General features: G+C 39.7%; 1 protein-coding gene across 23 annotated transcripts in view; it reads right to left on the bottom strand.

The window, feature by feature from the left end:
- The window catches only part of GFM2 (GTP dependent ribosome recycling factor mitochondrial 2), a 109,514-nt gene that overhangs the window by 81,445 nt on the left and 1,538 nt on the right, over positions 1-26,531 (bottom strand). For 20 of the 23 annotated variants that reach the window (XR_011425219.1, XR_001378362.3, XR_011425215.1 and 17 more), the window contains exons 2-8: positions 24,442-24,528; positions 23,117-23,201; positions 21,381-21,438; positions 20,470-20,567; positions 13,985-14,110; positions 13,209-13,297; positions 895-983 (exon numbers count right to left, since the gene is read on the bottom strand). Coding sequence is in view for 7 of the 23 variants with exons in the window: in XM_014730809.3 (XP_014586295.1) it covers positions 895-983; positions 13,209-13,297; positions 13,985-14,110; positions 20,470-20,567; positions 21,381-21,438; positions 23,117-23,201; positions 24,442-24,504 (608 nt within the window). In the remaining 16 variants the exon portion in view is untranslated. Of the gene's footprint in view, positions 1-894; positions 984-13,208; positions 13,298-13,984; positions 14,111-18,328; positions 19,382-20,469; positions 20,568-21,380; positions 21,439-23,116; positions 23,202-24,441; positions 24,529-26,531 lie in introns of all 23 variants that reach the window. The other 3 variants (XM_070233393.1, XM_070233392.1, XM_070233394.1) reach the window with 2 other exon arrangements.

The raw sequence follows: 26,531 nt of genomic DNA, 5'->3' as shown, positions 1-26,531 counted from the left end.
TCTCTCCCTATCACATTTCCCCGGAATCCTTTATATTCTTGAGTCACTCCCTTTCACATTTTCTCCAAATCCTTCATGTTCTTGTTTCTCTGAATTTGGAATTCTGTTCTCAGAAAATTGGCTTGCACTCTTTAAGTCTCTGAGCATTACCACTATATCTCAGCATTTCTTTTTTTAAAGATTTTATTTTTCCTTTTTCTCCCCAAAGACCCCTAGTACATGGTTGTGTATTTTTAGTTGTGGGTCCTTCTAGTTGTGGCATGTGGGACGCCACCTCAGCATAGCTTGATGAGCGGTGCCACGTCCACGCCCAGGATCCGAACCGGCGAAACCCTGGGCCGCCGAAGTGGAGCGCGAAAACTTAACCACTCGGCCATGGGGTCGGCCCCCAGCATTTCTTAAAACATCTATGTTCTCCTCTCCCACTTCCCCTTTATTGAAAGCATATTACCCAGGAGCTAAAGAAAACCAGGGGACAAGGAAGAGCATTGTTCTTTGAGGAAACTGCAGGAAACAATCCTCTACCCTCTACCTTTAGCAATGATAGGGAGCCCTGTAACCCTGAGCAATGCAAGACTGTACGGTACATGCAGCTCTAAACAGAGCCAGGGCATCAGCAACACATCACGCCGTCCCGGGCCTAGAAAACAGGATACAGCCCCTCTACACTAGAATCAGGATGACTCACCATCTAGCAACTCTCTACTGATCCCACAGAGTGACTAAACCTAGGAATTAGCTGCTTTGAAATTTTTTTTAAATGGGATTGAATTGGGATTCCCTGTAATATTTGTACTCTACAGGGAATAGATATTTTTAAATTTAAGTTATAGTCTATTAAAAGCTCAAATTGTATTCTTACTTTGATAAGCCAAAGAAACACACTTTAAATACCTTGCTCCAGTTTTGTCCATCTTGTTTAAAAAACAGATTCGAGGTATCTTGTGTTTATCAGCTTGCCTCCATACTGTGAGAGTTTGTGCCTAAAGCAAAGATTAGGAAAAAAACACATATTGGACAAAAATAACTGTTACCACACATGGAATAAACACATCTCAGAATCCATTATAGCACAGAATTAGTGCCACCACCCTTATACTTCTAGAGCCACTCTCCTGCTATCAAGTTATACAGCTAAGAATGTAGTGAACTGTGACGAAGAGCGTGCTTCAAACTGAGAATAACACTTTGGGTGAACGTGTTGGCACAGAGAATTAATGCCTGGGAGGTACTGAATCACGGAAAAAGGACTTAACCAAGGTGAAGACCTACTTTGTGTTTGGCTTCACCTCACCTAGCACATGTCACACAATACTGAAGTTGGCAGTCTTCTGATTGTGAAACGTGGACTTTCGCCTTAACTGATTCAGACAGTTGTAATATAAAAAGAACAAATAAGAGTGTACTGTAAAACTGCTAATGTGATAAAAATCATGTATTTTTATTGTGAATGTTTGAATGTTCACGTAAACCGAAGAGGATTTAAGGGGAAAAAAAGGTGGATATCTGTATTTACATAAGTTGCAATTCTCATATGCTTTTCTGTGTGACTTCTCTTAATTCTACTTTTTGTACATAGTACATGTAGTTTGAGTCATACAGTTTCTGTGCCTAGTGGCGTCCAAGAGCCCTGAAACAGAGCATAAAAAACCTAATGTGCTGACATTAGGTAAAATAGAAGCCAGTTTGTAATTTGATTGCTTTATTAGGTAAAATTTGTATACAATAAAATACAGATTTTAAGTGTATAGCTCAATGAGTTTTGATAAATATCTACACTGGTCTAACTACTACCCCAATCAAGATACAGAAAATAAAAAATTTCTCTTATGTCCCTTTCCCCATAAGCAACCTATTCTGATTTCTGTCACCAAAGATTCATTCTGCCTATTCTTGAACCTCACATAAATAGCATGGCTTCTTTCGCTCAACATAATGTTTCTGACATTCATAATGTTGTTGGGTATACTGGTTCATTCATTTTTATTGCTAAATTCCTTTGCATAAACGTACCAGTTTGTTTTTCTATCCACCTGTGGATGTGCACTTGCGTTGTTTCTAGTTTGGGGCTGTTATAAATTTAGCTGCTATAAACATTCTGAATGAACCTTTGGTGGATAAATGTTTTCATTCCGTTGGATAAAGATCTAAGAGTAGAATCGTTGGGTTACAGGACAAGTGTAGATCTAACTTTATAAGAAATTGCCTAATAGTCTTCCAAAGTGGTTGTAACATTTTACAGTCCCAGCAACAATGGGTAAGAGTTCCAGTTGCTCCACATTCTCAGCCAACATTTGCCATCACTCTTTTTAGTTTTAGCCATTCTTGTAGGTATGAAATGGTCTCTCTTTGTAATTTTAATTTGCATTTCCCTGATGACCAATGAGACTGAGCATCTTTTCACGTGTGCACTGGCCATTCACATGTCTTCTTTGGTGAAGTATCCATTCAAGACCTTTGCCATTTTTTTAATTGGGTTATTAGTTTTTATTATTGATTTGTAGTTATTCATATATTCTGGATACAAGTCCTTGGTCATACACAGGTACTGTGAACATTTCAGCACATACTTCCTAAGACTGATATTCTCCCATATAATCAATATTGCACTCTAGAAATTTAACATTCATATAGTTTATCTAACATTACATATTTTCTCACTGCCCACGGCTTGCCTTTTTGGTTTTTTTTTTAGTTTTAATGAGAAGATATAATTCTGGGGGGAGGAGGGTGGGGGATGGGCACAGGGGGTGAAGGGGGGTACTTGTGTGGCAACAGACAAGAAATATGTACAACTGAAATTGCATAACCATGTAAACTATCATGAACTCAAAAAAAAAAGATGTAATTTTGTTAAGGACTAATGAATCAACTTTTTTATGTTTCATGCTTCTTGTGTCCTAAGAAATTGTTATCTACACGCAAGGTTGTGAAGATAACTTTATTTTTCCTCTAGAAACTATATAGATTTAGCTTAACACTATGATCCACTTCAAACTAATTTTTGTCTATAGTGACGTTGGGGGGTATTATTTACATTATAAATTTATATTATAAATCTCCCAAGAACAAAACATATTAAAAAATAAAACAAAAACTCTCATCATCCCACCTGCTAGCTAAAAGCCCATCTATTATTAGCAAACAAGAGCCGCCTGTGTCACAAATTCAGAAACTTCCTATTCCAGTATATTTCAATCTTATAAATAATGCAATCTGTCTGAATGATTAAGTGTCAAATTGATGTAAAGAAGTCATAAGGGGGACTAGGGGGAGAGCCAAGATGGCGCCGTGAGTAGTCCTCTTTGTCTCTCGCCCTTCGAGTCTACAATTATTTGGACACTTATCGCTTGACAAAGGATATCCAGACAGCATCTCAGGACGTCTGAGACACCCACGCGACTATACATCGGAAGGCGGATGGACTTTCCTCCGGGAGGATGTGGAAATAGGTGAAAACTCTCCGACCCCGACGGGCAGCCTAGTACCCGCAAGCGGCTTTCTTCCAACGGACGCCCCCAGAGGATCCACACACATGTAGGGCAGGAGCGAGAACACAACAGAGGAGCGACGGTGGAAACAGGTGACCAGAACCCTACCTAAACCCCCCGCAATTACTCCTAAACGCAGAGGGAAACTTTGGAGTTGCACACCTGAGCCCGCGGGGAGAGTCTCTCCCCGCCATTGGCGGAGAGACCCAGCCTGGTGCTCGGGGCGCCCGGAGGGTCCCAGAGAGAGACACGGAGGGCACGGAGGTCTCCCAGCTGCCGTTGCCCGCCCCGTGGGACTAGGGATTGCCGGAGATCTCGGAGAGGACCGGGGCTGGGGGAACTTTCAAAGGCCGGTTCGGCGACCCGGAGGGGAAGCGCTCGAGCTCCGCCCGGGCAGCAGACAAAACTCTCTGTCTGCCGTTAGCAGAGGGGCCACGCCCAGCATTCAGGGCTCCCGGGAGAGGCCCGGAGAGAATCCCAGAGGGCGGGGCGACCCCCAGCTGCCGTTGCCCGCCCCGTGGGGCTAGGGATTGCCAGAGATCTCGGAGAGGACCGGGGCGGGGGAACTTTCAAAGGCCGGTTCGGCGACCCGGAGGGGAAGCGCCGGAGCTCTGCCAGGCAGCAGACAAAACTCTCTGTCTACCATTAGCAGAGGGGCCACGCCCAGCATTCAGGGCTCCTGGCAGAGGCCCGGAGAGAAGCCCAGAGGGCGGGGCGACCCCCAGCTGCCGTTGCCCGCCCCGTGGGACTAGGGATTGCCGGAGATCTCGGAGAGGACCGGGGCTGGGGGAACTTTCAAAGGCCGGTTCGGCGACCCGGAGGGGAAGCGCTGGAGCTCCGCCCGGGCAGCAGACAAAACTCTCTGTGTGCCGTTAGCAGAGGGGCCACGCTGAGCATTCACGGCTCCCGGAGAGGCCCGGAGAGAATCCCACAGGGCGGGGCGACCCCCAGCTGCCGTTGCCCACCCCGTGAGGCTAGGGATTGCCGGAGATCTCGGAGAGGACTGGGGCTGGAGAGAGTTCCAGAGACCCAGCTTAGTAGCCTAGGGGGAAACCCTACAGGCTCACAGCAGCCTTAGGGAAAGCCTCTGCACAGCACCAGTAGAAGGCACCGAGCCGCCAGCCACAAGGCTGGAAGACCCCAGGGCAAAAGCAGCATAGCTAGGTGTACTAACCACAGACTGTAGAAGATGCCAATAGCTCTCCTGCGACCCATAGAGGACAAGTGAGATTTGGTGGGTGCCGACAGCAACGGTGTGACAAATATAAGTGATCCCACCCCTGGCCGCTGGAAAAGCCCATAACACCGTTGCAGACCCCAAGGAGAGAGCGCATCTAGGTGGGCAACAACAGTAGGCACCTGCAGCCTGAAGCCCCCCTGTGACGGCCCCCAGGGCAGAGGAGGGAATCCAAAGGGCCACTGTGGCTACGAAGAGGGGCCCAGGCCCAGGTAGCAACTACGGACAGGGTTCCTGGTTGGTGAAGTATAAACAGCTGCTCCCCCCACCGCAGCAGCTGAAACAAGTGAAAGGAGCAACTAAACTCTATCTCCATGCGGAGGCACAAATCAACATCATCAAGCAATATGAAAAAATACATTAAATCTCCAGAACAGAAAGAAAGTAACAAATACACAGAAAACAATCCCAAAGAAAATGAGATATATAACCTAAATGATGATGACTTCAAAACAGCCATCATTAGGATTCTCAATGAGTTAAGAGAGAATTCTGACCGACAACTCAACGAGTTCAGGAGCTATGTCACAAAAGAGTTTGATACGATAAAGAAGAACCAAACAGAAATATTGGAAATGAAGAACACAATAGAGGAGATTAAGAAAAATCTAGATGCTCTGAACAGTAGGGCCGATAATATGGAGGAAAGAATTAGCAATTTGGAAGATGGCAATATAGAATTGTTGCAGGCAGAGGAGGAGAGAGAAGCAAGACTTAAAAGAAATGAAGAAACTCTCCGAGAATTATCAGACACAATTAGGAGATGCAACGTAAGGATTATAGGTATACCAGAGGGAGAAGAGAAGGAGAAAGGGGCAGAAAACCTATTCAAAGAAATAATGGCTGAGAACTTCCCAAATCTGGTGAGGGAGATGGATCTTCAGGTGACAGAAGCCAATAGATCTCCAAACTTTATCAATGCAAGAAGACCAACTCCACGGCATATAGTAGTGAAGCTAGCAAAAGTCAACGACAAGGAGAAAATATTAAGGACAGCCAGGCAAAAGAAACTAACCTACAAAGGAACCCCCATCAGGCTATCAGCAGATTTCTCAGCAGAAACTTTACAGGCTAGAAGAGAGTGGAATGATATATTCAAAAATCTGAAAGACAAAAATCTACAGCCGAGAATTCTCTACCCAGCGAAAATATCCTTCAAATACGATGGAGAAATAAAAACTTTCCCAGATAAACAAAAATTAAGGGAGTTCATTGCCACAAAACCTCCTCTTCAGGAAATCCTCAGGAAAACCCTCATTCCTGAAAAATCCAAAAAAGGAAAGGGGCTACAAAACCAAGAGCAGAGGAGATAAGTAGAGGGACAACAACAGAGAGTAGCAGCTCTACATCAGAACAGATTAAACCATGGGACGAGAAACAAAGGAAACTGAAGAAAACCGGAAAACAAGACACAAAATGGTAGTGGTAGGCCCCCACGTCTCAATAATCACTCTAAATGTAAATGGATTGAACTCCCCAATCAAAAGACACAGAGTGGCAGGATGGATCAAAGAACAAGATCCAACAATATGCTGCCTCCAGGAAACACACCTCAGCCCCAAAGACAAACACAGACTCAGAGTGAAGGGATGGAGAACAATACTCCAAGCTAATAATGAACAAAAGAAAGCAGGTGTCGCTATACTAATATCAGACAAGGTAGATTTCAAAACAAAACAGATAAAGAAAGATAAAGAGGGACAGTATATAATGATAAAAGGGACTCTCCACCAAGAAGACATAACACTTATAAATATATACGCACCCAACACAGGAGCACCAAAATTTGTAAAGCAACTCTTAATAGAACTAAAAGAAGACATCAACAACAATACAATAATAGTAGGGGACCTCAACACACCATTAACACCAATGGACAGAACATCCAGACAGAAAATCAACAAGGAAATAATAGAATTAAATGAAAAATTAGACCAGATGGACTTAATAGATATATATAGAACACTTCATCCAAAAACAGCAGGTTACACATTCTTCTCAAGTGCACATGGAACATTCTCAAGGATTGACCATATTTTGGGAACCAAAGCAAACATCAATAAATACAAGAGAGTTGAAATAATATCAAGCATCTTTTCTGATCATAACGCTATTAAACTAGAAATCAACTACAAGAAAAAAGCAGAGAAAGGTGCAAAAATGTGGAGACTAAACAACACGCTTCTCAACAAACAATGGATCATTGAAGAAATTAAAGAAGAAATCAAATATTATCTGGAGACAAATGAAAATGAGAACATGACATACCAAATCATTTGGGATGCAGCAAAAGCAGTCCTAAGAGGGAAATTCATCGCAATACAGGCTCACCTCACTAAACAAGAAAAAGCTCACGTAAGCAACCTCAAACGACACCTAACAGAACTACAAAAAGAAGAACAAACAAAGCCCAGAGTCAGTAGAAGGAGGGAAATAATAAAAATAAGAGCAGAAATAAACGATATTGAAACAAAAAAGACAATAGAAAGGATCAATGAAACAAAGAGTTGGTTCTTCGAAAGAATTAACAAAATTGACAAACCCCTAGCCTGACTCACCAAGAAAAGAAGAGAGAAATCGCAAATTAATAAAATCAGGAATGAGAGAGGAGAAATCACAACAGATACCAATGAAATACAAGAGATCATAAGAGAATACTATGAAAAACTATATGCCAACAAATTGAACAACCTGGAAGAAATGGACAAATTCCTAGACTCCTACAATCTCCCCAAACCGAATCAGGAAGAAATGGAGAATCTGAATAGACCAATCACAAGTAAGGAAATAGAAACGGTAATCAAAAACCTCCCCAAAAACAAGAGTCCAGGACCAGACGGCTTCTCTGGAGAATTCTACCAAACATTCAAAGAAGACTTAATACCTATTCTCCTCAAACTGTTCCAGAAAATTGAGAAAGATGGAGAACTCCCTAACACATTCTATGAAGCCAACATCACTCTGATCCCCAAACCTGACAAGGACAACACAAAGAAGGAGAACTACAGGCCGATATCACTGATGAACATAGATACAAAAATCCTCAACAAAATTTTGGCAAACCGATTACAGCAATACATCAAAAAGATTATACACCATGATCAAGTGGGATTTATACCAGGGACACAGGGATGGTTCAACATCCGCAAGTCAATCAACGTGATACACTACATCAACAAAATGAAAAACAAAAACCACATGATCATCTCAATAGATGCAGAGAAAGCATTCGACAAGATCCAACACCCATTTATGATAAAAACCCTCAGTAAAATGGGTATAGAAGGAAAGTACCTCAACATAATAAAGGCCATATATGATAGAGCCACAGCCAACATCATACTCAATGGACAAAAGCTGAAAGCCATCCCTCTGAGGACAGGAACAAGACAAGGGTGCCCACTTTCACCACTCCTATTCAACATAGTACTGGAGGTGCTGGTCAGAGCAATTCGGCAGGAAAAAGAAATAAAAGGAATCCATATAGGTAACGAAGAAGTAAAACTCTCGTTGTTTGCAGACAACATGATCTTATACATAGAAAACCCCAAAGAATCCACAGAAAAACTATTAGAAATAATCAACAACTACAGCAAAGTAGCAGGGTATAAAATTAACGTGCATAAATCAGTAGCATTTCTATACACTAACAATAAACTAACAGAAAAAGAACTCAAGAACTCTATCCCATTCACAATCGCAACGAAAAGAATAAAATACCTTGGGATAAACTTAACCAAGGAAGTGAAGGATCTATACAATGAAAACTACAAGACTTTCTTGAAAGAAATAGGCGATGACATAAAGAGATGGAAAAACATTCCTTGTACATGGATTGGAAGAATAAACATAGTTAAAATGTCCATACTACCTAAAGCAATATACAGATTCAATGCTATCCCAATCAGAATCCCAACGACATTCTTCACAGAAATTGAACAAACAATCCTAAAATTCATATGGGGGAACAAAAGACTGCGAATTGCTAAAGCAATCCTGAGCAAGAAAAACAAAGCCGGCGGAATCACAATCCCCGATTTAAAAACATACTACAAAGCTACAGTGATCAAAACAGCTTGGTACTGGTACAAAAACAGGTCCACAGATCAATGGAACAGAATTGAAAGCCCAGAGATAAAACCACACATCTATGGACAGCTAATCTTCGACAAAGGAGCAGAGGGCCTACAATGGAGAAAAGAAAGTCTCTTCAACAAATGGTGCTGGGAAAACTGGACAGCCACATGCAAAAGATTGAAAATTGACCATTCTTTTTCACCACACACCAAAATAAACTCAAAATGGATCAAAGACCTAAAGATTAGGCCTGAGACAATAAGTCTTTTGGAAGAGAATATAGGCAGTACACTCTTTGACATCAGTTTCAAAAGAATCTTTTCGGACACTGCAACTCCTCAGTTGAGGGAAACAATAGAAAGAATTAACAAATGGGACTTCATCAGACTAAAGAGCTTCTTCAAGGCAAGGGAAAACAGAATTGAAACAAAAAAACAGCTCACTAATTGGGAAAAAATATTTACAAGCCACTTATCCGACAAAGGGTTAATCTCCATAATATACAAAGAACTCACACTGCTTAACAACAAAAAAACAAACAACCCGATCAAAAAATGGGCAGAGGACATGAACAGACATTTCTCAAAAGAAGATATGAATATGGCCAATAGACACATGAAAAGATGTTCATCATCGCTAATCATCAGGGAAATGCAAATCAAAACTACACTAAGATATCACCTTACCCCCGTTAGATTGGCAAAAACATCCAAAACCAAGAACGACAAATGTTGGAGAGGTTGCGGAGAAAAAGGAACCCTCATACACTGTTGGTGGGAATGCAAACTGGTACAGCCACTATGGAAAACAGTATGGAGATTTCTCAAAAAGTTAAAAATAGAAATACCCTATGACCCAGCCATCCCATTACTGGGTATCTATCCTAAGAACCTGATAACAGATATCTCAAGAGTCCGTTGCACCCCTATGTTCATCGCAGCATTATTTACAATAGCCAAGACGTGGAACCAGCCTACATGCCCAGAAACTGATGACTGGATAAAGAAGATGTGGTATATATACACAATGGAATACTACTCAGCCATAAAAAAAGACGAAATTGGCCCATTCACAACAACGTGGATGGACCTCGAGGGCATTATGTTAAGCGAAATAAGTCAGTCAGAGAAAGACGATCTCTATATGACTCCACTCATAGGTGGAAATTAGTATATTGAGAAGGAGATCTGATCGGTGGTTACCAGGGAAAAGGGGGGGTGGGGGGAGGGTACGAAGGGGGAAGTGGTGTACCCACAACATGACTAACAAAAATGTACAACTGAAATCTCACAAGCTTGTAATCTATCATAACATTAATAAAAAAAATATATAAATAAAAAAAAAATAAAAAATAAAAAAAAAAAAAGAAACATGGAATAGGGGCTGGCCTGATGGCACAGTGGTTAAATTTGCACATTCCGCTTCTCGGCAGCCCGGGTTTCACTGGTTTGGATCCCGGGTGCGGACATGGCACCGCTTAGCACACCATGCTGTGGCAGGCATCCCACATATAAAGTAGAGGAAGATGGACATGGATGTTAGCTCAGGGCCAGTCTTCCTCAGCAAAAAGAGGAGGACTGGCAGTAGTTAGCTCAGGGCTAATCTTCCTCAAAAAAACAAAAAAAAAGAAACATAGAATAGAAATATTCAAATAGATGGATAAAAGTTTGTTTACAAAGATATTTTTTACTGTATTAGCTAAATGAGTGAAATACTGAAAACAATCTCATAGCTCAACAATAAGGGAGTTGCCAAAATGAGGTAGGCCCATAAAATGGATTGCTGTAAAATCACTAAACGTAATTTTCAAAGATTTTTAAGGATATGGAGAAATGTTCATAAAATAAAATTCAGTGAAGAAGAAAAAAGAAAAAAAAAAAAAAAAGAAGTCATAAGGGCAGAAAGGATGCAAGCACTAGGAAATGAAGTGACTCAGAAAGAAGTAGAAACACTAGTGTATAATCAACTTCAGACCTCAGCGTCAGGCTTTATCAAGCAAATATCCCTGTCTGTCTGGGGTCCTCAGGTGGGGCTTTCAATAACTATATTATTTCCTCGCCAACTTTTCATTTTCAAAAATTTCAAATCTATAAAAAAGGTGAAAGAATAGTGCAATAAATATCCATGTACTCATCACCTAGATTCACCAAGGATTAACATTTTGCCACATCTGCCTTTTCTGTCTCTCTACAAATATGTGCACAAGCACACATTGTATGTGTGGTCGCTGTGAAAATGTGCCACTTGGATCTACGACAAGGAGCATAACTAACTGTGGGCTCCCAGTGCTGCCCTTCTAGATCTACTACCACATTCTCTGAAGGCCCAGCTTCCGGTGGGCTGTTCCCAGCTAAGGAGTGAGCACAGCAGAAGTACCAATGTAGGGCTCTTCCTGCAACACACGGGACTCCTCTAGCAGGTGACTTTGGCTCGAGCACTCCCCATCAGCTTGGCCGAAGCCTTTTGGAACTGTGTAGTCTGAGACACTTCCTACCTGATCCTCCTTCCTTGCCTCTCTCCTTCGTACGTTATAGACCTGTCCTGTGGTCTGAATGCTCTTTCCCACGTCTCTCTTTTCTCCTGTATTCTTCACAGGCATTTCCCCCATTAAATCTCCTATTACATATAACCCCATCTTGGCATTTACTGCTCAGAGGACCCAAAGTAATACCATGTGTGTATGTGTGGGTGGGTGGGCGTTGAACCATGATAGCAAGTTGCAGACATGACACTTCAATCCTAAATACTTCAGCGCGTATTTCCTAAGAATAAGGAATTGTCCTACACAACCAATTACAATGATCACCTTCAGAAAAATTTAAGTCGACACAATATTTCTATCTAATACATATAGCCCATGTTCAAATTTCTGATTTTCCAAATGACGTCCTTTGTAACTTTTCTTTTTGGATCCAGGATCGAGCCAAAGATCATATATTACCTTTAGTTTTCTTATCTCTTTAGAATCCTTTAATATACAACAGTTCCCCAGCCTTTTTCCCCCAAATCATTCATTTTCCTTACTTTAAATTTTTTTCAATTTATGAAAAGTCCTGGCCAGTTGTTTTGCCAAATGTCTTTCAATTTAGATTTGTCTGGTTGTTTTCTCATTATTAGATTGGGCCCAATATTTTTGCCAGGAATACAACATAGGTAATGTTGTCCTTCTTAGTGCATCACATGAGGAGATCCATAGTGTCAATTTATCCCATTTTGGGGGATGTTAATTTTGATCACTTAATTAAGATATCACTTTTAGTAATTTTAAGATTAGAAGAATGAGTATGGGTACTAATTTAACATAAAGCCAATCTTGAGATTACAAGACAAATGGGCACCAGCTAAAGAGAACATTACTGACTCCAGGAGCAATAATTTATTATAAATCCATTTTCAAAATTTATTTGAGGAGCTTTATATTAACTGTTGGGAGACAATTCTTCACAGGTCTCTCGCATTTCTGCATGTTTTGTTAGGAGAGGCATTAACTGCCTTTGTTCTGGACTATCTTTTCAAAGACGTTTGTATAGTGAACAGCTTAGAAAGACAGAGTCAGGGGCCGGCCCAGTGGCCGAGTGGTTAAGTTCCCACGCTCCGCTTCGGTGGCCCAGGGTTTCACCGGTTCAGATCCTGGGAGCGGACATGGCGCCGCTCATTAGGCCATGCTGAGGCAGTGTCCCACATGCCACAACTAGAAGGACCCACAACTAAAATATATACAACTATGTACTGGGGGGACTTGGGGAGAAAAAAGCAGAGGGAAAAAAAAAAAGATTGGCAACAGTTGTTAGCTCAGGTGCCAATCTTTAAGGAAAAAAAAAAGGAAAGACAGAGTCAGTGTCTCCCTCCTGAGTGAAAGGGAGGTTTGCTTACAAGTCTTGAAGATGCTGTCTCCCCCCAAAGCAAAAAGCAGGCACGCCCATTAGAAAATAGTTGCATTCTCCAAGCACAGGGTTCCACTGCATGTGCAGCTGTCACCCAACTCCCTTTATGTCACCCTGTGGGAATTAGGGCTTGGGGAACCAGCTCAAGAAAATGCTGATATTCTGGCTATTGCTATTTCTGTGACTAATAAAGTCCTGTGTCTCTGACTCAGAGTCTTGTGTCTTCTGCCACAATCCATAAAACTCTGGCAGGCTCACCTGTTAGCTTGAGAGTAAAGTAGAATCTCAGGCCCCACACATTCTCAACACTTTCATATTTCCTACAGAAAAGCAAACTTTTCTTCCCTTTTACTATGAAATATCTGAGATCACATTTCAATATTAAATTCCAACTTCCTTTCACCATAATTTATGTGAACATACTAAATAAAAGGTGTACAGTTAACTAAATCTGACACATTCTACTTTTTTAAAAATCATGCTGCTCTATCTTCACTTTACTTTGGCAGTATTTTTTACCTCTACACCTGCAGAGGCATCAAATACAGCCACTGCACCATCCAGCACTCTTAGACAGCGTTCAACCTCCACGGTAAAGTCCACATGACCTAAGAAAAAGACGAGAAATTTAACACTTAAACTCTTTAAAAAAACAAACAAACAAAAAGAACAACCATACAACCCAGCAATCCCACTTTGGGTATATACCCAAAAAAGAATTGAAAGGAGGGTCTCAAAGAGATATCTGCATACCCGTGCTCACAGCAGCACTATTCCACTAATAGCCAAGAGGTGGAAGCGACACAAATGTGCACGGATGGATGAATGGTATATATACAAAATGTGCTATATACTTACAATGGAATACTATGCAACCTTAAAAAGGAAGGAAATCCTGTCACACTACAGCACAGGTGAAACTGGAAGGACTTTATGCTAAGTGAAATAAGCCAGTCACAAAAGGATAAATACAGTATGATTCTACTTATATGAGGTACCTAAAATATTCAATCTCACTGATATAGAGAGTAGAATGGTAGTAACCAGGGGTGGGGGAGGGCACAAAGAAGAGCAGCGGTTTAATGGGTATAGAGTTTCAGGTCTACAAGAAGAAAAGTTCTGGAGATCTGTTTCACAACAACATAAATATATTTAACACCACTGAACTGTACACTCAAAAACGGTTAAGATGGTACATGTTACAATACACGTTTTTTACCACAATTTTCAAAAAACACATACACAAACAAAAACCACAAACGATGCAGCTCTGCATTGCTGGAACAGCAACATACCTGGTGTATCAATTAGATTGAGTCTATATCCCTTCCAATCAAATGTAACAGCAGCTGATTGAATAGTAATGCCTCTTTCTCTCTCTTGAGCCATAAAATCTGTCACTGTGTCTCCATCATCAACATCTAACCAGGAAAAAGATGACAGTTAGGCTTAACGGCAAGTGTACTTTACTGGTATTTAACATCTACCTGATACAGTTTAATTTGCTTTAAGAAAAACTGTTCATAAAATATTTGGTTTACGGCCGGCCCCGTGGCTGAATGGTTCAGTGCACATCCTCTGCTTCAGCAGCCAGGGTTTCGCTGGTTCGGATCCTGGGCGCGGACATGGCACTGCTCGTCAGCCCACGTTGTGGCAGCTTCCCACATGCCACAACTAGAAGGACCCACAACTAAAAAATATACAACTACATACTGGGGGCATTTGAGGAGAAAAAGCAGAAAAAGAAAAAAAAAGAAGATTGGCAACAGCTGTTAGCTCAGGTGCCAATCTTAAAAAAAAAAATTTTGCTTTAATATTTAGAGGTCTTAGGGCCAGCCCTGTGGCCAAGTGGTTAAGTTCACAGACTCCACTTTGGCAGCTCAGGATCTCTCTGGTTCGGATCCTGTGCATGGACACAGCACTGCTCACCAGGCCATGCTGAGGTGGCGTCCCACACAGCACAAGCAGAAGGACCTACAACCAGAACATACAACTATGTACTGGTGGGCTTTGAGAAGAAAAAAAAGAAAAGAAGATTGGCAACAGATGTTAGCTCACGTGCCAATCTTAAAAAAAAAAAGAAAAAGGAAAAAAATCCCATTATGGTCATTAAAAAAAAAATTTAGAGCTTTAAATCTTTCTCTACATAAATCCTTCTTCTGGAAAAAGCCTTTGCAGCAAGATTAGTAATTTTTCCATAAGAATAATTTTTCTGTAACAACTAAGATTAAAATCTGTTTAAATACTTTAATTTACTGAGCCACAAAGTTCTTTCATTTTTCCCTAGTTTAACTTGCGTCATCCCTTCTTTATCTGGCCTTCCTCACCCCCGATCTCCTGACAGGAGGCAGAGGAGTGCAACGCAAGAGCACAGACAGATCTGGATTCCAATCCCGACTTGACCACTAACTACTCTACCATCTTGAGCAAGTTACTTAACCTAGCTTGTAAAACAAGGCTAATAAAAGCCCACATTGCTGGGTTGTTATAAAAATGCAATATACATAAATACTTATACATAAATAAATATAGATATTTATACATATAAAATACTTGGCTCAATAAATGATAAGTAAATGGCAGCTAATGGAACAAGGTAGAGAAAAAACTCCTCCAAAGTTAAATTATCCTTTACAAACCCTTCTTGTTATTAAATTTTCCCAAAAAAGGAATTTATTTCTACAAGTGCAAATAAAGTCTTGGTAGACTTTCTACAGTACAAAGTCATGAACAAAGTTCATCCTGGCTAACGAAAAGGTCACTCAAGTTACTCCGTGGTAAAATTCTTAAATTATGCATTTGATTCTGATTAAATTTATACTGTAAAAGAAATGAAAAAGAACTGACCTTTACCATTCAAACTTCAAGAACACAAGTTATTATGGCCTTATACTACCACTCTTCTGTCAGCTTTAAACCTCTAAAATGCTAGCTAGTTTCCTCATATCATGTGTGTGTGTATAAATATACATATATATACGCACCAACAGAGAGGGAAATAGCAAGAAAAATGCATCTGTTAGGAGCCCCAGATATCTATGTTAAAGAATTGTATTTGTGTTGCCAGTTATTCACAACATAACTAACCAAGAACACCAGCATCAATAAAGGAGACAAAGACCATCAACCAAAAGTTCTAAATGAGGCAGTAAGTTTTTAAAACACCCATATGATAGTAAGAGTTTTGACAATGATAAAGATCTTTATTTCCTATTATCCCTTTATCATTACTTCTATGACTAATAAAATCAATCTTGGATCAACAAGTTCTGCCACAATTTGGATAGTTTCTAGGCCTCTGGTCTGAACCAGAAAAAAACTTCAAAAGAAATCTTGCATATATACACAATGGAATAATATTCAGCCTTAAAAAAGAGGGAAATTCTGACACATACCACAACATGGATGCTAAGTGCTAAATTTTTGTGTGTGACACAAAAAGACAAATACTGTATGATTCTGCTTACATAAGGTACCTTGAGTAGTCAAATTCATGGGAAGAGAAGCAGAAGGGCAGTCTGCAGCAGGGGGGCAGAGGGGGAAATGGGGAGTTTGATTAATGGGTATAGAGTTTGGGTTTTGCAAGAGGAAAAGGTTTCTGGAGACTGGTTGCAAACAATGTGAAGATACTTAACTTTACTGAACTGTACACTCAGAAATAGTTAAGATGGTAAATTTTATGTTACACGTTTTTTACCATAATTTAAAAAAAGGTGAGATTGCTGGGAAGATGGCTGCGTAGGAGGACTCTGAACTCACCTCCTCCCACAGACACAACAAATTTACAACTACTCTTGGAACAATTACCCCTGAGAGAGACCTGAAAACTGGATAAAAAGAACCTCCACAACAAGGGACAGAGCTGACTGAGATAGAAAAGGCAGAAACTCCTTTTTGGAGAGGAAAGGCCACATTCTAGCCATGGCACTTCCCAGCCCAGAGCAATCTTAAGGTACAAAGCTTTCCCTGGAGCAGTGGGGGATCTGAGCAGTCCAATAAACATCTTTTGGACTCAGCACAACCGAGACGAGTGCCATAACATCTAGTTTTGCTGGCTATTAACTACAACAGGGAAAACCCCCAGAAAAGCTATCGAACATAAGAGAAAGAAAAGCCCGCTCTTAAAGGGCCCACACACAAATTCACCCATTTTGGAAAGCAGCCTAAAATCACCAGAAAGAAAGGTGCACAGTCATTTGGTGAAGAGACTCACTTGATAGGCTCTGGGCGCATCTCAGTGAGAAGTGAGACCTCCCCAGGCTGGGACCACCTCCTCAGGGACTGAGACATTGGCAGCAGCCATTACTGTGACTCAGTACAGGCGTGCTGACACAGATGGTGGCAGATGCCATTGGAGTTCTTCCCCTAGCCTGTTAACGCAGGGGTCTGCCCCACCCACCAGAGCACCAATTTAATCCAGCTCAGCCAGCAGAGGCAGCTTGCTCTAGGGACTGGCCCCATCCAACAGCAAGCCCTCAGGCAACTTGTGGGCCCACATAAGTGGGGTGTGTGGGACCTCTGCCGTGAGGTGAGTGGGTCTGCCTCTGCGGGTCAGGTCATGCACAAGGGGCGGGCCTGCCTTGGTGGAGTGTGTGTGGCCTCTGCAGCGGGGCAAGTGGGTCCACTTCAGGTGGCCCCGGCATGTGCACAGGGCAGGACTGTGTTGATGGGCTGAGCAGACCAGCAGGCAGTGGGGCTTGTCAGCTGCAGCCTTATGATTCCCCAAACAGCCACACAGGGGAACCAGCTATGAAGCTAATATAAGGTCAAAAGACAAAAGTACTAAAATTATCTGTTTCTATGATAAGAGGGTAACAGATACACACAAAAAAGAGGTTAAATATGATACCAAAAACATAAAATGTGGGAGGAGGGGAGTAAAAGAGTAGAGCTTTTAGCAAAAGGTCAAACTTAAGAGACTATCAAGTTAATACATATTGCTATATACGAGGGTTATTTTACATGAACCTCATGTAATCGTGAACCAGAAACCTATAATAAATACACAAAAATTTAAGAGGAAAGAATCCAAATATAACAGTAAAGAAAACCATCAAACCACAAGTGAAGAGAGGAAGAGAAGAAGAAAGGAACAGAGAAGAACTACAAAAACACCCAGAAAAAAAGTAAAAAAATGGTTGTTATAAACCATTATGATCTCAACAAATTAATTGGAAAAAAAGTAACAAAATGGGAATAAGTACATACTTATCAATAGCTACTTTAAATGTCAATGGACTAAAAGTTCCAATCAAAAGGCATGGGGTGGTCGACTGGATTAAAAAACAAGACCCATGTATATGCTGCATACAAGAGACACACTTCAGACCTAAAGACATTCACAAACTGAAAGTGAAGGGATGGAAAAAGATACTCCATGCAAATAGCAATGAAAAGAAAGCTGGGGTAGCAATACTTCTATCAGACAAAACAGACTCTAAAACAAAAACCATAAAAAGAGACAAAGAAGGGCACTTCATAATGATAAAGGGAACAATCCAACAAGAGGCTAAAACACTTGTAAATATCTATGCACCCAACATAGGAGCACTTAAATATGTAAAGCAATCATTAACAGTCATGAAAGGAGAAACAGACAGCAACACAATAACAGTAGGGGACTTTAACACTCCACTTACACCAATGAACAGATGATCCAAACAGAAGATCAATAACAAAACATTGGCCTTGTATGACACATTAGACCAGATGGACTTAGTAGATATACACAGAACATTCCATCCTCAAATCACAGAAAATATATTCTTTTCAAATGCACATGGAACATTCTGCAAGACAGATCACATAAAACAAGTCTCAATAAACTTAAGAAGACTGAAATAATACCAAGCATCTTTTCTGACCACAACAGTATGAAACTAGAAATCAACTACAGGAAAAAAATTAGAAAAGCCACAAATATGTGGAGATTAAACAAAATGCTACTGAACAACGACTGACTCAACGAAGAAATCAAAGGAGAAATAAAAAGTGACAAATGAAAATGAAAATACAACATGCCAAAATTTATGGGATACAGCAAAAGTGGTTCTAAGAGGGAAATTTACAGAAATACAGGCCTACCTCAATGAACAAGAAAAATCTCAAATAAACAATCTAACAGTGCACCTAAAGGGACCAGAAAAAAACAGAAAGCTCAAAATCAGTAGAAGGAAGGAAATAATAAAAATCAAAGTAGAAATAGATGAAATAGAGACTAAAAAAAAAAAAATCAACAAAACGAAGGCCTAGTTCTTTGAAAAGATAAACAAAATTGACAAACCTTTAGCTAGACTCATCGAGAAAAAAAGAGAGAAGGTTCAAATAAAATCAGAAATGAAAGAGGAGAAACTACAACGGACACCTCAGAAATACAAGATTATAAGAGAATACTATGAAAAGCTATACACCAACAAATTGGGTAATCTAGAAGAAATGGATAAATTCTTAGAATCATACAACCTTCCAAAACTGAATCAAGAAGAAATAGAGAATTTGATAAACCAATAACCAGTATGAAGATTGAAACAGCAATCAAAAATCTCCCAAAAGTAAAAGTCCAGGACCAGACGGCTTCCCTGGCGAATTCTACCAACCATTCAAAGAAAACTTGATACTTATCTTTCTCAAACTTCCAAAGGTTTGAAGAGGAGGAGAAGCTTCCTAACTCATTCTATGAGGCCAACATTACCCTGATACCAAAACCAGACAAGGACAACAGAAAAAAAACAAAAATTAGAGGCCAATATCACTGACGAATATGAATGCAAAAATCCTCAAGAAAACACTAGCAAATCGAATACAACAATACATTAAAAAGAACATACACCATGATTAAGTGGGATTTATTCTAGAGATGCAGGGATGGTTCAACATTTGCAAATCAATCAATGTGATACACCACATTAACAAAATGAAGAATAAAAATCACATGATCATCTCAATAGATGCAGAGAAAGTATTTGACAAGATACAGCATCCATTTATGATACAAACTCTGAATAAAATGAGTATAGAAGGGAAGTAGCACAACATAATAAAGGCCACATATGACAAACCTACAGCTAATATCTTACCCAACAGAGAAAAACTGAAAGCTATCCCTCTAAGAACAGGAAGCAGAAAAGGAGAAACACATTTTTCCAAAGAAGATATACAAATGGCCAATAGGTACACGAAAGGATGTTCAACATCATTAACTATCAGGGAAATGCAAATCAAAACTACAATGAAGGGCTGGCCTGGTGGCACAGCGGTTAAGTGCACACGTTCTGCTTCGAGGTCCAGGGTTTGCCGGTTCGGATCCCAGGTGCAGACATGGCACCACTTGGCAAGCCATGCTGTGGTAGGCGTCCCACATATAAAGTAGAGGAACATGGGCAGGGATGTTAGCTCAGGGCCAGTCTTCCTCAGCAAAAAGAGGAGGATTGGCAGCAGTTAGCTCAGTGCTAATCTTCCTCAAAAACAAACAAACAAAAAAAGAATGCTGTAGGAAGAAACACCTACTGCTGGTCTGCTCATAAGCTGTGGTTCCTGCTGGTAGCCTTCTGAGCAGACCAGTGCCAATCGTGGCCCAAGAGAGTCTTATGAGTCTGAATGTTTAGTTGAACCTAAGAAGACCCTTTGGTGAGCGCTGCAACCACCTTATCTTTAAGTTGTGGTTCAGACAGCAATGCCTCCATGCCATACTCAAGATCTCTAGGTTGACTTTCTAATCAAAATATTTTCCAATGATGTTTTTGCTAATGGGGGGGTGGAGAGAGGAGGAATCCATTCTAACCTCCCAGTGATCTTGTGTATCCAGAATAGTACAATATTCTTTCTGTGGTGGTAGTTTTGCCCGCATCAATATGAGCCATAATCCCAATATTACGGATTCTGTTGAAAAGGGGGAAAAAAGACACGTATTATAAAGTGGACATTACCAAACTTATAAAACCAAAATATCCATGCTGTGCAAATTTCACAGCTGCTTAGTATTTCAATAATTTACACAATGGTGTAAAAACTAGAAAAATGGTGCCACAACTAGAAGGGCCCACAACTAAAATATACAACCATGCACTGGGGGTGTTTGGGGAGAAAAAGCAGAAAAAAAACAAAAAACAAAGCTAGAAAAATGGAAAACATATCCCTAGCACACTACTCTGATCAGACAGCTATGTAACAAAAGAGATAACCACAATCTTGTAAATATCTTACATTTACTTCTATAAAAAGTGTGCTGTTGGGGCCGGCCTGGTGACACAGTGGTTAAGTTGGCCTGTTCCACTTCGGAAGCACAGGGTTCACAGGTTCAGATCCCGGGTGCAGACCTATACACTGTTTGTCAAGCCATGCTGTGGCAGGCGTCCCACATATGAAGTAGAGGAAGATGGGCATGGATGTTAGCTCAGGGCCAGTCTTCCTCAACAACAATAAAAAAAGAGGAGGATCAGTGGCAGATGTTAACTCAGGGCTGATCTTCCTCAAAAAGAAAAGGTGTGCTGTTGCTACATTAAAAATTTTTAGCATTGAATTGAAAAAAAATAGCTTTCAAAATACATATGAATATCTATTTATAATTAAGTAGGAGAGAAAGTCACAGAAATTAGAGCATTCATTAACGATGCTGAATTAATAAGCCTGTGAAGGAAACCTGTAACTGTCCACGGCAGCCTACGGAAAGACACCATCTAAGACAGTACTTACTTAGCTGCAGGAGGGCTGAGGACGGAACGGAGGGATTTGATATCATTTCCTATTAAACCTAGTTGAAAGAGAATTAAAATTGAACTGTTAAATTTAAGAAATTTTTCTTTAATTTACAAATGAAACAAAATAATTGTAAGCCAATACTGTAATTCCAATTAAAGTAAAATCCAAGCTAAATAAAACTCTCATTTACCTAAAATTTTCCTGCCATCTCTAAAGAAAAGGCTACGGATGACAATAAAACAAAGAAAAGTTTTTAAATATTAATTTCTAGATCATATACTTAGAAAAATATAGATTTACCCCAAACTCTGCTGTCTTCTACAGTTCTATAATAAATAGAATTGTAGATAGAGAATTAATGTTCATAACAATGATCTTAAGGCATGAGAAGATCTTGAACCAAAGAAAACTGTAAAATGCACATGTAAACCTGCATTTTCCAAGGCTCGAACAGCTAAGAATGATCCTCATATCAGCTGACAATGAATTTTTGTACAATTTGGAACCTACCTTCCCTCACCAATCCCAAAGACACAGTATCTTTAAAGAAGGCCTGGGAGATATCACTGAACAGAAGCTATAATAATCTAATACTCCTAAAAGGAAAGTATCTCTAGAATAAAATAATGACTGACTTCATGCTTACCATCTATTTTATTAATATTAATAAAGCACAATGGAGTTACATTTATAAATTTAATCTATACCTTCCTGCTACTGAAACCAGTTCTCCCAAATTTCTATCATAAATTAAGAAGAGTTCCATTACATTTTGAAAGCTCATGGTTTGAAGATTGAAAGATAATCTGTACTGCGACAGCTAAATATGCATGGGCAAAACACAGAAACCTAGATACACACCAGTAATGCAGGCCACTAAACTCACACGCCCTTACACGTCACACAGCCAGGCAGCCTTTTTACTCCACTATTCTCCCATGACAAAGACGGTAATGAGAACAGTAACTGGATGAACGCAGTTTCATCGAGTCGCCCCACGCTTGCTAACTTCAAACACACAGAGATTCAGAAGTAGGACAGTTAGCTCCTCGGCCTTCCAGCTTCTAACAGGCATATCACCTAAGCTAAACTACCCCAGATGAATGTTTAATAGCCATATTCCCCAACCTAAACTACCCCAGATAAATGTTTAACCAAACTACTCATAAGAACCCTCAAAATAAATTATTCTGGTAAACCTCTATTGACAAAAAATACTTTTATATAAAAACCAGAATGGACTAGGAAAAAAATCAAGATATTACAGCAAGAGCACTCTACAAGTAGACTCACATGCTAATCTTCTGAGCAGCCACTAAAGCCACCAACTCTTCCCTTTGCTCAGCTTATTAGGATGGCCAGCAGATGAGGAGCATAAGTCGACTGACAGTCCCTCCTGGCATCTATCATAATCCTCCCAACTCCTATCTCAATCTCTAGCTCAACAGCCAAGAAGTAAAAAGGAGCCACTGTTTACAAAATGAGTGGAGACCCCTAATAAGGGAGATGTTTGCAATCGAGAGAGAGAGAGAGAGAGAGAGAGAGCGAGCGAGCGAGAGAGATGAGGAAGTGGGGGGAAGAGGGAGGGAAGAGGTGAGGAGAGAAAAGGAGGGCAAGCGGGAGAAGGTGGGTGAGGGAGAAAGGGACGGGGGAGAGGCGGATGAGGGAGGAAGATGGAAAGCAAGCAAGCAAGCAGTTTAAGTAAAATCAGAAAAAGCTAACATTTGTACCTGGAAGGGAACTGTAATTTCTTCCAAGAGGCACATGTGGCTTTAATCTTTTTAAACTTGCTCTTATTTTAGAGCAACACACATTCTAATGAGGAGAAAAAGAAATTTAACATTAATTTTATTTTAGCATGACTTATTACAGTAGTTTTAACATCATAACTATGCTTTGTCAGAGGATAAAATACTTTGAATCTCCTTAAAGTAGTCCCAATTTATTAACTCCAACTCTTTTAGAAAGTGACAACCCCAAATTATGCTACAGGAAAGGATAAGATGAATCCTGATCTGCTATTCTGAGCTGCCCTGAGATGACAGTTCCCCCAGCCCCAAAGCATAAGCTTCCTGGAGAACGTGTCTGAAAGACAGACTCTCAGGCTCCCCCAGACAAGAGGACCAGAAACTCAGGGATGGGGTACGACAATCTGTTTTTTAACAAGCGCTGCAGGTGATTCTGACAGCTACCGTTGAGAACCACGACCTTACATATTCCAGAGTAAGACAGGTTAAATATCGTCTCTTGTCTTGGATGCTCCTTGGTTCTCCTCCATTGCTGCTAACAGCTGGTGGGGGTCATGAACTCCAAAACCATTAGCTGTTTTCAAGATTTATAACAATGGCTACACATTAGAATCACCTGGAAAGCTTTTTAAAAACATTTGTGGGGGGAGAAGTTAGGCGAACCAGAGACTGGCAGTTTAAAAGATCCCCCGGTATCTTCTCCTACTGTTCCCATATAGAGGTTGAATATTCTCCATCCCAATTTATCCCCAGACCGCTAGATACACGTTTAATGGCTGCCAGTATATGTGCAACAGTTAGTTAGTGCATGGAATGATTTTGGGCTGCCACAATCTGCCTTTTATGATATCAGAGAATTCATGCCTGTGCCTTCCATATTATTTCTACATTAGTTACGAAGTTTCCAGCAATAAAACACTATTATCCTAAGAAAATGTTTCCACTCCATAAAGACGAGGGTAAAATAGCATCTACCTGTCACAGGGTGTGTAGTCTGAAAGCATCAGCAATGAAAACACTGACGGAAAACTATGTAACTCCTTGGGCCACTAAGGGCCTCAAAATGGAATAGAGAAATAGATGTTCTTCAAAATGCTGCACAGGTGATTTGAAAGTAGCAAAATGAATTTACAGACTCAAGATAAGGCATGCTTCTTCTTGGTTACAAGAGCCCGTCTCCCATATTCCCTGTTAAAAAACTGCTGACAATAAAGATACTAGCACTAGCACACGAGGCATACTCGGCCTTTTGAGAAGTAAAGTAACTAAAATTGTTGAAGCACATTTGATTTTACAAGAAAGCTTACATTAATGTTCAAGCTGGATATTTTCTTATGATTCACTGCAAATATCCTTGAGCCGGACAGCATCTTGGCCCTCCAAACTGTTATTCTCTAAAAAAGAAAAATACAAAATTTTACAACTAAGTTTACGTATTACATGTCAGTAAGACATATGTAAGTAAGGCATGTGTAATACATGTGGTAAAATTGCACTACTTTTAAAAAGTAGGAACAATACTTTTAGCTATCAAAAATTTAACTCACCATTCAGAAAATAATAATTGTGATTAAACATGAGAAATAGTGTTCTCAAGCTTAAAATGTCCCTTATTTTCTCAACACACTTTAATTCTTCAGGTAAGCTATGAAGATATTATAGAAAAACTTTTATTGAAATTACAAAAATATAACAACCAAATGCATTTTTATGTAAATTTATAGGATTAAGTATAGAAAGGTAAGTATCTACATGTTAACTTGGTCGTTTCTCACCAGTAGTATAACTTTTTGCTTTATCTATATATTCTGACTTTTCTACAATAAATACGTAAAAATAAAATCATGTAGAAAATACACAAAAGCAAATCTTCTTCTATGATTATAGAAACTAAGCATCTTTAGTTTAAAAACATTTACTAAATATTCACTATGTTTCAAGTACACCATCAAAGCCATGAGAAATGCGTGCAAGCACCTGAGATTGGGGGGCAGGGAGACATGTAAACAGGTAAGGGTAAACCACTGTGCACCATGTTATGTAAGAAGCCATGTCAAAACTCATTATTTTTCCTCCTAAATCTGCTCATTTCTGTATCTTGAGACAAAAACATTCACCACCCTCATTTAGGAAGTCACCAAATCCTTTAGATTTTATTTCCTAAATATTTATCTTGAATCCACTCCCTCTTCTTCATTTCCAATGCCAATGTTCAGGATGTCTGCAAAATCATGCACATTAGATCCATAGATCCATTCTAAAATAGAACAACGAACATAATGGAATACAAAAAGCTCACTAATATGGTTTGATTCCACATTGCAACTCACCTTTAAGAAACTACCACTTGTCAAAGCCTGGTATAGTATCTAAGATGGTCCACAATTTTCTGAAAAGACTATTAACAGTCTCCCCTTTCCCAAACACATATATGTTTGAGGCTGGATTTTCTTCATACACTTCAGCCAAAAATAAATATTTATAAAGTAACATTAAATAGAGAAGCAGATATAAAATACCAGCTGTTTTCTATTAAGCCAGACATTACAGAGACTTGCAAAATCGTAAAACACTCTTGAAAATTATTTTTGCTTTGGAAAAATATAGGTATTTTCCATAACACTGTATTACTTACATTAATATTTAGTGAATTATTATTTCTAAATGAATTACTAAAATATTTTAAAGTTTTGCTTTAATTTCTACTATTTGAGTATCAATTATAACCCACATAAACAAAATTCTTTGGAGTTCTGAATCATTTTAAAGAGTGTGAAGGGTTCATATACACCAAAAGTTTTGAAAACTTATTTCAACACCATGTTTCCCAAAGTGAATGCCCATGATTATTATAGTTTATAAACAAAAAAATTGTTTACTAAATACTAGAAAAAACAGCTGACAAAATCTGAGATTTTGTAGATAGAGTTGCTTAAGAAGAAATTAAATTTATTTACATAAAATGTGAACTAATTTAAGGAAAAATATTAAGTAAATAATAACACGGATGACATTTAGATATGACTGGTCTTAAAAGGTAGTACTCAAATCACTCGAGTGGGAAATGCTGCTCTAATCCATTCTTTACACATAGCCTTCAAATAAACCACCTCATTTTGTCACTTCCTTACTTAAAAACCTTTATAGGTTCTTAATACAACAAATCTGTCCCCAACTAGGGGACATTCACAGCCTCATACTCTCCTATTCCCTACTCTACACTGGGGAACTCTAACCAAAATTCCCCAGACACACGACGCTCTGACACCTTCACACCTTTGCGTGTAACGCTGCCACTACCTGAACAGTCCTAGAGCCCCACAGCTCCACACCTGGCCCATTTCTACTCAATCTTCAAGCCCCAGCTTCGAAGCCTTTCCTAACTTCCTAGAAAATT

The sequence above is a fragment of the Equus caballus genome, chromosome 14 (genome assembly GCF_041296265.1).
Source record: "Equus caballus isolate H_3958 breed thoroughbred chromosome 14, TB-T2T, whole genome shotgun sequence".
In the NCBI taxonomy this organism is placed as follows: Eukaryota; Metazoa; Chordata; class Mammalia; order Perissodactyla; family Equidae; genus Equus; species Equus caballus.
The sequence above is the reverse complement of the archived record's forward strand: the minus strand, read 5'-3'. Positions and strand labels throughout refer to the sequence as shown.